Source organism: Sciurus vulgaris (assembly GCF_902686455.1).
Source record: "Sciurus vulgaris genome assembly, chromosome: 11".
Taxonomy (NCBI): Eukaryota; Metazoa; Chordata; class Mammalia; order Rodentia; family Sciuridae; genus Sciurus; species Sciurus vulgaris.
Window position 1 is genome coordinate 113,617,508 of NC_136472.1, and position 12,557 is coordinate 113,630,064.

The window sequence follows — 12,557 nt, forward strand, 5'->3', positions numbered from 1 at the left end:
GATGTTTAATAGGCTCTTGACTCACACTTTGGTGTCTGCTTGCTGATTCAGGATGCTGTAATAGGATCTGAGATTAAAGATTAATGATACTTGTTTTTAAGAGAAAATAATCTCTATCCAAGAGTATTCATTGCCTTTTCCTCCATTTTATAGGTATCGTGCCTCGTGTGCTTTCTACATTTGAGTACATAACACACATATACACATATATTCCTGACAACATAACTCTTTGATGCTATTTTTTACTTGGGGGCGGGGGGGTGGGGGGGGTTTGAAATCTTGTTTTTGTCAGTGGCAATTGTACAATCAGAAACAATGTATCCTATTTAAAGAATGATGTTATTCTGCATCCTGGAGCCTTCTCCTTGCTAGGCAGTGTAAGACATGAACCAGGAGCTGGGCACAGTGGCACACCACTATAATCCTAGATACTTGGAGGCTAAGGCAGGAAACTTAGCAAGATTTGTGTCTCAAAAAAAGGCTCAGGATATAGCTCAATGGTAGAGTACTTGGCTAGCATGCATGAAGTCCTGGGCTCAAATTCCTAGTACAAAAAAAAAAAGTGAGTCAGGGAGGTACAATGAATGCCTTGGGAATTGTTGGTAAATCCCTCAGAGAAGGTGTCTTACTTTATTATGCCTCTTATTTAACTTGGAAAACTATTGAATGTTAACAAATTGTTAGGAAAGCAGATATTCTCCCTATGAATAATAAATGTCTGAAATGAAAAAGTTTTAATGGTAAAAGCCAAGATTATGAATTTTTTTTTCTTAGATAGTATCTGATTTAATGGTGCTAAAATGTGGCTTGCCTTGCTGAGATTGTAACCTCAATCTAATGAAGAATACCAAAATTATGCCACACCTGGCATGATTAGGATTGCTAGTCCCTCTATGGTATCACATGGACTTTTCTTGGGCCTTTTGTGAGGGAGTCTAGCAAAATAGATCTAGTCAAACATTCTGTTTAATGTAGGAGGCCTGTGGTTCATGCTCTGGATTAATTAATCCCATGTAGAGAAGGTAGGGATCATACCTCTATGGACAGGAGTTCCATCTTAAAAAGATTACTCCCAGTAGCAACAAACCCCAAATCTCAACCTGTGCCATCTCTGATGGAAATTTTGCTTTTAAATTGATGGGTAGGATCTGAGAGATTTCCAGGGTTGGTGTAGAATAGCCTTTTGTTTAAATTCACATCTGGCAGGGCTTATTTTAAGGAGATATAGTCCTCATCTTCAAAAAAAATAGAAGTCCAACTGGAAGCAGTGATTACCTGCTTATGAAGTTCTTTTCTAAGCTAGACCTGTGTTAACCACAACTAGTGATAACGGGTCTAAATGAGAGTGGGGAGTATGGTTTCTTTTCAGGTAGGCTTTAGAGGAACCAAACTGAAACAGGGCTGGGGGATGTTGCTCGGTGGTAGGGCACTTGCCTAGTATGTGTGAAGCCCTGCGTTCAGTCCCCAGCACTGGGCGTAGGAAGGAGGCAAAAACTCAGAATTGACTCCTCTATACTATGCACATCTGTCTTCCAGCAACACTCCCCACACGTGTCCATTTCTTTTTACCTCATTGGGCAATTACATTTACAACTGTAGAGCTTTGAAATTCCTATTGGATCTACAAGTAGGTTGGTTGCCGGTATTCCTATTACTCAAGGGCAGAGCCCCATCTCTGCAAGCTCTCCTATCTTACCCTGGGGAGTTAGTGATAGATACAAGGCGAGCTTTTAGGGAAATTTGACTAACTTTCCCATTGCAGGCTGTTTTCCCTCTCACAAATACAAGTCAAACTACCAGGCACTTTTCAGAAACTGAGGTCATTCCTCCCACCCCCCACCAAGAAAGGTTTTTGTCCACCCATTTGGAGGGTAGGCTAACTGTTTAACCCCTAAGTGGTATAATCCAGTTCTGGAAAGCACCTCTAGATGTATTCTGTGTGATCAGGTTGGTTTCCAAACCAGGACAAGAGCTGTTTGAAAGAGGCATTACAAATTCAAGGCAAAGAGAATGGAAGCAGGTCTTGTCTCCCATTCTTTTGTCCAGATGTATGTGATGCTGGGAATTGAAGGCAGGCCTGGAGCTAATGCAACAGACTCTACCACTGACTGCACCCCCACCCCTGAATCCTTGTTCTTTTCCACCTACAGGAAGAGCCTAAGCCACAGACACAGGACCAGTCATCTGTCCTACCCAAGTCTCTCACTCGGTTTGGAGTCATTAGATTTGGGTAGAAGTGTGGATTGTGCAATTTTTCTAAGACAAGCTGAGAAGCTTCTGCTTCTTTGCAGCTACTGAGACAAAGTTTGAACATTTTCCCAAGTCGAATGTGGCGAGTTATTTGGCATCATTGCTGCTACCACACCTACACTAATGATGCCTGAGTTCAGGATCTAAATAAGTCAGAAAGGGGTAGCTTTCTGGGAGAGGGTGTGTATCCACAGGAACTGCTGGTTGTATGAGCAACAATCACCTCTTTTTGGGGTAGAGGGAGTACAGTTTGAGAGGAGGGACAGAGTGGGAAATATGCCAAGCAAAGGCAGGAGGAGTGTGGAAATCCACTCCTGACATTCATAGCCAAATGCAGAGGCCTTGGAGAAAAAAAATTCAGTCTTCCTTCCACACCCAGTCTTTGCCCTCTCCCCCTGCTTCCATTTCGGAAAGTCTGAAGCATGCCTGGAAAGCTGTTTTCTGCTTTCTTCTCTCTTCCTCCCCCTTTCCTGAGCTCCCAGCTGCTCCACCTCTTGCGTAACTGTGAGAGAGCACTGAGTTTTTTGATGGGCTCCAGATGTGGAGTGGGAAGAGGGTGGAGGGGTGGGGGCGGTAGGTCTTCAGTCCCCTGAGTGCTCTCACTGTGGGAACATAGAGACCCGACACAGCAGGAGAGAGGACACATTGCACAGAGCCTTCATCACAGGGGTCAGCTGGTCCCTGGATTGGGAGGACAGTTAGGGTGCTGTTTCAACCTCCTGCCTCAGCAGCAGCTGCCTCTGTGACCAGCTTGATTATTCCTTGAAATTCTTCCTTACAGAGACAGAAAAGAGGAAGTAGGGTTGGAAGTGAAAAATTCTGAGGTGCCCCAACCTGAGCCCCTCCACAAGTGTTGGCATATGGGGTACAACAATTTTGTTTCTTTTTCTTTTTAAACACACCAGAATAGACTGAAAATTACTGTTGTGATCTGCATCATGAAGACTTGCCAGAGTTAAAATCCTTTCATGAACCTCAAGCTGTATGAACAGAGGAAGAAAAAGAGGCTTGCCTCCCAAACCCTTGAGTTTCATGGTACCCACGGTGTGTCCAGGAACCTGACTGTCCCACTACAGGTAGCAACAGAGAGCACCCTCTCCCCTCCCCCATCTTGTCCACTACTTGGCTGGAGTCAGCCTCTGGCCCTAGAGGGCCCCCTGCTAATGCTAGCCCTGTCAATGAGTGACCAGAGATTCCTGCTGTTCAGCCTCCTGCTGTTTCTGGGTTAGGGAGAGGGGGCATAAACTAAAACCACCAAATCAAAACAAGGCTTCTCCATCTAAAAGAGACAATTTATTTTTTGCTCTCCACTCAGCTGGAATTTAGACCAGACTTGGGGGTTTCCTGCTCCTTCCTTCAGCCAGGAAGAGTCTCTGGAATCCCTCTATAGCATTCAGGTTAAAGAGGTCCAGTCTAGCTGAGTTCAGCTCCCTGGGGCCTCCCAGCCAGTCTCCTGGGGCAAGAATTGGCTTTGCAAGTTAAGGATCCACTGTCAGCATTCGATTTCCAGGTGGGGGTTGAGATGGAGAATGACTTCGAGCAGGCTCAGTTTCTAGGTTGCTCTTAAATGCTAAGTGCACCTCTTTTTTTTTTTTTTTTTTTTCTTATTAACTCCCACTCTTCAAAGACCCAAACTACTATATAGGCTGGTATGTGTCTCTAGCCTGCCTCCACCCTGACCATCTGTAATCCAGTAAATCTGTGGTGCGGTGGAGCTAATCGGGGAGCTGATGGTAACTCCACTCAGTTTTCCTTTGCTTTACAGATTGCACTTTGACATGCCTTCTTCTTTACCTATTCTTAGGAAACTCCGTGAAGCCTGATGTACGGGATTCTCAACCTCACTTACGGCTTTTCGTGATGAGGCTTGGAATAGGCTGAGGAGAGGTAGTAAAGGGGGAAGACCTGAGTGTCCCCAGTAGATGTTCTGGAGGAAATGTCGAATTCGGAGTATGTTGTCCGGGCTGCGACTAGGAACTTCACTGGGAACCAGTGGAGGTTTCAGGCATGTAAGGAGAGAGGGGGCGGAAGGATAGAGAGAGCGCTAGCTGTCAAAAACTCCCTCTCAAAACAGCGTCAAAGTTTAGGGGTTCGGGTGGTCTAGGAGGGTCGGAAGGGGGAGGGCGGGAGAAGAGGCTGTGCGTGCGCTGTGGTGGCGGTGGCGGTGGTGGTGGTGAGCCCAGCTGTACAGATGAACAAAGCGGGCGCTGTGCAGGCGGGGGGAGGTGCTGCTGTGGGAGAGGGTGGGTGGGGGACCTTGGGCTTCAGCCCCACAAGGGCGTCTTCTCTGGCTGGTCAGGCTGACAGGACGGGGTGGGGGCGGGGACTAACGGGGGGGGGGCGGGACAAGCTCGCTCTCCTCCTACTCAGAGGACTCCCAAGGAAAAGTAGCAGTGTCCTCCCCAGCTTGAGGCCGCCGCGGCGGAGCCGGGCCAAGAGACCGGTGTCCCCCTCACCCCTCGAGGTAAGCGCTCCTCCTCCACTACTCCAGCTGGCTACTACTACTGCACGGCTGGGACTGCATAAGGGAAAGTCCCGGGTCGTGGCGAGATCAGCTCTAGGGTAGGAAGCTCGGAAGAAACCCGAACGGGAGGAAGGGCATCTCAGGTAAGTGCGTGGGGATGAAAAGGGCTTTGTGGGAGTCCGCTCTCCGGCTTTCCGTGAGCAGATTGATTTTGTCCTCCGGAGCCGCTGCCAACGCTACCGCCAGAGGGGACCCTTGTGGACTACCCCGGGGAAGGACTCTGAGACTTGGGGATCCAGACTCTCCTTTGGGCACCTTATGGCTAGGCGGACACTCGCGGTGGCGTGTGTGCGCGCTTGCCCTAGTCTCCAGCGCCCCACACCGCCCTCTCCAACAACAGCAGGAACACAGGAAGGGGGATCCCCAGGGGCGTATCCATTCCTGTCCCGGAGTTAGCCGCCTTGATGGATAAGGAAGGGATGAGGAGTCCTGCTCGGAGGAACGGGAGTCCAGGAGGGATCCTTGGGGCTGTCCAAGAGATGGGAAGCGCGTTTGAGGTTTTCCAGGCACTCTTCAAGACCCCATGTCTTTTGGGGTCCCCGAGTCCACATGGGGCACTTTGGAAGAGTAAGTCGCAGGTTCTCGCCACGCCTTCGCGGTCTGGATTCGAATGCCTAGCGGAGTTCCCCCGAGTCGAGGCTGAGCCAAGTCATCGGGCTCCCCCGGGATGGGGAAGTGCCGACGGGCGACTGGGTGGGGCAGCCCGGCGCAGGGTTGCCGAGGCGCTGCGGACGCTTCCGCCAAGGCGGACGCTAGCGGGGAGTTGGCCGGCTACCGCACCGCCCGGCGGGGGACCCCGGGCGCCGGGGCGGGGCTGCATTCTGGGTCCGTTAGCTCAGCGGTCCCGAAGGCTCCCGGGGGCTGACTCATCCGACTGCGGGCTGGTCCCACGGCGGTCACACAAGCACAAGCTCCCACCACGTCGGGCATCCACACAGCACACACGCTCCCCACCCTCCACTCCCACGCGTTGCACACACACACAATCCCTGTGCTAGGGCCACCAGGACACACGCAGATGCCTAGACCTCACCACTCACTTCATACTGCACGCTCCACGCGCTCACGCAGCCCCATTCACACGCAGCCCCGCTGACACACCTAGTCCCCACCCACACAAGCAGCCCCACTCACACGCGCAGTCCCTACACATGCCAGTCCCCTTCCTGCAGCTGCCCAGCTGCAAGCTGCGGTGTGTGGGGGCCATTCCCTTTCCCCACCGCGCAAACAAGCGACTCCTTCTCCCGGTCCTACCAAAGAAAGGCCTCTTGTCCCACAGTCAGGGCGGGCGGGGCAGCCGCGGCCGTCGGCCCAACACTGCGGCCTTGTCCCACCCGGCGGCCCAGGGAAGGGCAGGCAAGAGGGTGACAGGGGCCTCTAGCGTGCGGAAATGCCACGCGACAAGCCGGTTTCGGAGAGGTGAACGAGCTGAACCTTTCCCGCACCGCCCCCCAACTAAAAAGCACACCACGAAACTACACTCGCATCTCCTCCGGCGGCTATCTCCTCTGTCATCTGGCTGTATCTCCTCTCCCCCACTTGTGGGGCCGCTGGTCTGCCCCTAGTCTCCCTCTTTTCCTCCACCTCGCCTACCTACCGCTGTCGGGTCACTCCCTCCACGATCCTCTGCCTCCTCCGGCCTCCGCGATCTTGCCACCGTCTGTCCTCAGGCTCTCCCCGCATCCTCTGCACTGTCTTCTTCCCTGATTTCATTTTTCCCTCATCCCCCGGTCTCCCGTTTAAATGTCCCCCTCCAAATCCCCTCGTGTCACTTTCCCCTCCCAGTCCCTACGCAGACGCCTTTCTTCAAGTTTTCTTCTTGCGGTGGCATCTTGGACACCCCCGCCCCGCCCCGCTCGGGCGTCCCGCCCTCTGGGCTCCTAGCCTCAGTTTCCTTCCCGTCCTGACTCCTTCCTCTGACGGTGGCCCTTCCCCGAGGGCGGATGTGCGCCGGGAAGGCGAACGAAAGTCGCAGCGGGCCGAAAGGACCCCAGCTCGGCGCCAGAGCCATGCGACATTGGGGGCGAGGCCTCGGCTGGCCCCCCGGGACCCAGGTGAGCGCCGAAGCGACCCGCAAAGGCTTGGGGAGCACGCAAGCAGTGGCGCCACGGGGGTGCCGCCTTTCCTTCGGGGACTGGCTTTAGATCTCCCATCTTGGGCGTCACTGGGAGCCCGGGGAGGTCCCTTCAGTGTTTGCTGGGGACCGGTGTCCCGTGTTGCCCAGCTGCTCCCGCGTTCCCGCTGGGCGAGGAGGCCAGAGGGGTCAGGCCGGAGTCAACTGCCTCGCCTCACTCGGGGACCTTCTCTACAGGTCGCCAAATCCGGCCAGTCGGGCCCCTACCACCTTGCTCCGGAGGAGGCGTTTGGGCATCGGTGCGAGGGTGGGGAGCCGGCTCCATGCCCCAGAGCCGGACTCACACCGCAGGGGCCTTTTTTTGGCAGCGGGGCGGGACAGGGTTTCCCAGAAGGGCCGCGGAGGCCCGGGCGGGCGGCGCGGGTGGGTAATTACAGCCGAGGGTAGTGGGTAGCGGCCGGGCGGGACGGAAGCTGGCCAGCCAACTGGGGGCGCCTGGGCGCAGAGCCGCTTCACCTCCCCCGCCGGGGTTGGGGTCCGAGGAGGGGCGCCCCCAGGTGGCAGCTCTCCCCGGCGCTGCGAGGCCCCTATGTCAATGCAGCTCTAGTGCTGGAACGGGTTGGTTTGGTGTCTTGCGCTTGACTGGGATTAGGTTTCTGAGCTGGGGCCACAGCCTAGCACCTCCCAATCTCTACATCTTTTCTTATCTTCTCCCTACAACTCTCTCCTTATCTCTCCCTCTCCTTTCACCTCCTTATTCCCGTCTCTCCTCTCTTCTAATCACTCTTATTCCCCATCAACATTATTCTTTTATCTCCACTTGAATTTCTATGGTGTAAATAAATGAGCACTCCCAAAGGCTTCAGAGTGACACCGACAAACACTCCAGGGTGACAGATGAAGAAACTGAGGCCCAGACAGGTGACGTGCCTTGCTCAGGGTCACATAACTCATAAGAACTGGAATTTTTATAGTGCTTTGCACTTTGTAGAGTGTCATTTAGTATAATACCTGAATCTCCAATCTTTTTTTTTAAACCATCAGTTTTATTTGATGTGTGATTTATATACCATAAAATCTGCCCAATTTAAGTGTGCAATGTTTCTTTGTATATTTACAGAGCAGTGCAACATCATCACAATTTAATTTTAAAACATTTCTATTGCCCTTCTAAAAAATCTTTGTGCCCATTTAGTCACTCTCTATTCTACCTTTAGCCTCAGGCAACCACAAATCCAATCTTTTAAAATTATTATTATTCTAGTTTTATAGAAGATTGACTTGGCAATCAGAGAAGTTAAATAACTTGTCCAAGATTTTATAGGTAATAACTAATAAAGTCAGCATAGAATTTAAGGCTTTTGTATTCCAGTATAAAATTTTTTCCAACTCAGTGTGGTGGCACATGCCTATAATCCCAGCAACTCAGGAGACTGAGGCAGAGGGATTACAAATTCAAGGCCAACCTCATCAATTTAATGAGACCGCTCTCAAAACAAAAAAATAAAATGGACTGGGGGTATACCTCAGTGACAGAATGCACCTAGGTTCAGTCTTCAATACCACATCCTTTTCACTGAAGGATGATGCCTTTTCTTCATCATTATTTACTTTTATTTTTTTCATACCCATTCTTTAACATAAACTTCCTATTCCCAGTCCACTCTCTTGTCTTGGCTCCCTCAAAAAATGCTGAGGGATTTTCCCAAGTCTAAGGAAGCAGGACAGCAATCTGTCCCTGGAAACTTCCCCGTGGCCAGGATGCCTGGGCAGGTGCCAGGCCAGCTTGGGGCTTGGTGTGGGTTAATGGCCTTTGCTTTCCCTCTTCCCAGGCAGGCTTAGGGTGGGCCCCAGGCACTGTTCCGGCCTCTCTTCCGCCAGCTTGGTTGGAAATGGTGACGGAGATGATGTAGTCCTGGCCCGGAAGGGTGGAAGCTAGGAGGGTAAATTTAGTAACTCTGTGACTGAGGCCCTTGAGACCCTCTGCCAGGGTAAGACATTCCTTGGAATGCTGGCTCCTGCCCCTACTTCCTCTGCAAGTCACCCGGTAGATGGTAGCAAGAAAGAGCGAAGGGAAACCCTGAAGTCCTAGCCTATCTCCCTAAGTCCTTAGCTTTCCCCGGCAAAATGTCAGCAGCCAATGAATGTTTCTCACTTTGACATTTTGGTCAAAGGATGGACATGTAGACACACAGTAACAAACAAGGTTATTCCTCACATTTCTTGGGTATCAGAAACATAAAGCAGGGATGGGTGGTGGTGATAGGTAGGTGAGGATTCAAGTTCTGGTTCTGGAATCTAAGCTTCCTAAAGCACCAAGCCAGGTAAGAACGAAACACTCCTATATTCTCAGTAATATTCAGCGTTGAGACTTAGCTGATTAGATTGAGGTGAGGTTGCTTTCTGGGGAAGGGAAGGTGCAGGAATTGAGACATATGGAGGTGGCAAGAATGGCTGTTTTTCCTGTGTCTTTTTTAAGAATACATCCTGCTAGCGGGGCCAGGGGCTCATGCCTATAATCTCAGCGACTTGGGAGGGGAGATTGAGGCAGGAAGATCAAAAGTTTTTTTTTTTTAATTATTTATTTATTCTTAGTAAGTACACATCAATTTCATTTGGGAACAGGAAAAATGTGACCATTTCAGAGTAATCTTCCTAAAGTAATATGTGGTATTGAAATGTTTTCATTATCTTTTTTTGACAGTGATAAGTATTTTTTTTAATTTTTTTCATACATGTATATAGGGTAATAATGTCTGTCTCATTCTATCATCCTTCCCATCCCCACCACCCCACCCTTCCCCTCACTCTCCTCTGCATTCCTTTATTCTTCCCTATATACCTCACACTGTGGATCAGCATCTGCTTATCAGAAGAAATATTTGGCCTTTGTTTTTTTGGGATTGGCTTATTTCACTTAACATGATATTTTCCTGTTCCACCCATTTACCAGCAAATACCAGAATTTCATTCTTCTTTATTACTGAGTAATATTCCATCATGTATATATACCACATTTTCTTTATCCATTTATCTGTTGAAGGACACCTAGGTTGGTTCCATAGTTTAGCTGTTGTGAACTGACCTGCTATAAACATTGATGTGGCTGTGTCACTGTGGTATGCTAATTTTAAGTCCTTTGGGTATAAACCGAGGAGAGGGATAGCTGGGTCAAATGGTGGTTCTATTCCAAGTTTTCTTAGGAATCTCCATACTGCTTTCCAGAATGGCTGCACCAATCTGCAGTCCCACCAGCAATGTATGAGTGTGCCTTTTCCCCCACATCCACACCAACATTTATTGTTGCTTGTATTCTTTTTTTTTTTTTTAGTTAAGTGATCACTTAATTGCTTGTATTCTTGATAATTGCTATTCTGATTGGAGTGAGATGAAATCTTAGGGTAGTTTTGATTTGCATTTCCCTAATTACTAGAGATGTTGAACATTTTTTCAATTTGTTGATCGATTATATTTCTTCTTCTGTGAAGTATCTGCTCACTCAATTCCTTAGCCCACTTATTGATTGGGTTGGGTTATTTGTTTTCTTTCTTTCTTTCTTTCTTTTTTTTTTTTTGGTGTTAAGTTTTTTGAGTTCTTTTTCTATGCTGGAGATTAGTGGTCTATCTGAGGTGCATGTGGTAAAGATTTTTTTCCCATTTTGTAGGCTTTCTCTTCATGTTATTGTTTCCTTTGCTAGAAAGCTTTTTGGTTTGAATCCATCCTATTTATTGATCCTTGATTTTACTTCTTGCACTTTAGGAGTCTTGTTGAGGAAGTCAGGACCTAAGCCGACATGGTGAAGATTTGGGCCTACTTTTTCTTGTATTAGGCACAGGTCTCTGTTCTAGTGCCTAGCTCTTTGATCAACTTTGAGTTGATTTTTGTGCAGGGTGAGAGATAGGGGTTTAATTTCATTTTGTTACATATGGATTTCCAGTTTTCCCAGCACCACTTGTTGAATAGGCAATGTATATTTTTGCTACTTTGTCTAGTATGGGGATAACTGTATTTATGTGGGTTTGTCTCTGTGGAAGATCACAAGTTTCAAGGCTAGCCTGGGCAATTTAGCAAGACCATGTCTCAAAAAATAAAAAGGGCTGGGAACAGAGCTCAGTGGTAAAGTGCCCCTGGGTTCAACCCCCAGTACCTCCTCCCCTAATAAAAGGAAGAAAGAAAAAACATCCTACTGAGACCTCTGAGAAAGAGACAGAGAGAGAAAAGGAGAAGGAAAGGTGGGGAATGGAGCCCTTTTCAGCTCTGCTACCCACCTGGAGACCCTCTGGCTACCGGTGTCCCTGGATTTTGCTCCTCCTCCCATCCCTTAGTAGAATTTCCTCCACCCTACTTAAGACTCCAGATGGTTGGGGGTCTTCAGCTGCTAAGACCTGGGATTCTGGGTAGCATAGAGCAAGAATGCACAGAAATACAGGCCAGACCCTATTGGGCTATTTGTGCTTGCCCTGGCAAGAGCTGGGACTGGTGCGGTGTGTGAGCTATGTTGTGGCTCACGAGGAGTGGGTGGCTGCTGTTGCCCCTGCCTAAGAACCCTGTCACAGAGCCTAAGCTCCCCATCTCACCCTTATCCTGTGTCCCCAGGAGCTCTGGAGTCCTAGGACCATGGATGCTCTCAATAGAAGCCAGGTAGGCCCTGGATGCAAGACCCAGGCCGTAGTGCAGGTGAGTGGGTTTGGGGCTTGGGGCAAGAGGGTTGTTGATGGGGATGGGTTCTGTGGCTCTAGCCCAAGGATGAGAGCAGCAGTTCTGTTCCTCTCTGTCCTTCCCCAGGTCCCAAGCCTATTAACAGCTCAGTCTTTATCTGAATCAGGTTAATTGGTTCACCTAGAAACTCCCCTTTGAAAGTCAGAAAGCGGTTTACAGGTTGTCCCTGGGCTGGTTCACTGGGCTGGATCCTGGATCCATGCCTCCACCCTTCCTTGTAGCTTAGTTTAGCAAGGGCAAGCAACAGCCAGGTGGAGAGCCGTGGACAAAACTGAAAGGAGCTGGGCTGGCCCTCCTCTGCAGTGCCCCCTTCCTTACCCAGTGCCTGTCCCCACCCTCTCTCCTTGTTTCTGTTTTAATAGACAAAAGGGGCAGTTGAGCCAAGACTTGAGATAAATCCAGTGGGGCGAGTTAGTGGCCTAGATTCAGATCTAATTACAATTTAGTGGAATAATGCTTTGTGTAAGATTCTGTGCTAAGCCTTTCAGCACCTCGGAACCTTTGGAAAGAGAGGGACAAGGGCTGGAGAGAATGCTGGTGTGACTGGGACTAGGGCAGTAAGGTGCTGGCCCAATGTCCCTAATGATGCTCATCTCCCACCCCCACCACCTGCAGAAAGGACCTTTGGACCTCATAGAGACGGGCAAAGGGCTGAAAGTACAAACGGATAAACCGCATCTGGTGAGCTTGGGCAGCGGGCGGCTCAGCACAGCGATCACCCTTCTGCCACTGGAGGAAGGTAAGCAAGGACAGGGAGCCCCCCAACCCCATTGTTACTGGCATTCTGTTGTGGAGGCCATTCCCTTGCATGTGTTGGGGGCCCTTCTGCTTCTGCCAGCAATGCTGGCCTGGTCTCAGCAATGCTTCCCCAGACCGCCTGTCTTCTTTGGTAGATAATCTGGCTCCATTCTGGGATTAAAGATCAGTTTAGAAACAAGAAGGAGAACGCTGAGAAAAACAGGAGAGCACATTACTCTTAGCAACTAGTAT

At 49.8% G+C, this 12,557-nt stretch overlaps 1 protein-coding gene across 37 annotated transcripts in view; it reads left to right on the forward strand.

Moving 5' to 3' along the window:
• Nucleotides 1-4,598: 4,598 nt before the first annotated feature.
• PHLDB1 (pleckstrin homology like domain family B member 1) overlaps nucleotides 4,599-12,557 on the forward strand; it is a 48,918-nt gene continuing 40,959 nt past the window's right edge. For 20 of the 37 annotated variants that reach the window (XM_079105225.1, XM_079105236.1, XM_079105247.1 and 17 more), the window contains exons 1-3: nucleotides 4,599-4,714; nucleotides 11,445-11,525; nucleotides 12,183-12,306. In XM_079105225.1, coding sequence (XP_078961351.1) covers nucleotides 11,466-11,525; nucleotides 12,183-12,306 — 184 coding nt within the window. In that variant the 5' untranslated portion in view covers nucleotides 4,599-4,714; nucleotides 11,445-11,465. The other 17 variants (XM_079105243.1, XM_079105248.1, XM_079105251.1 and 14 more) reach the window with 3 other exon arrangements.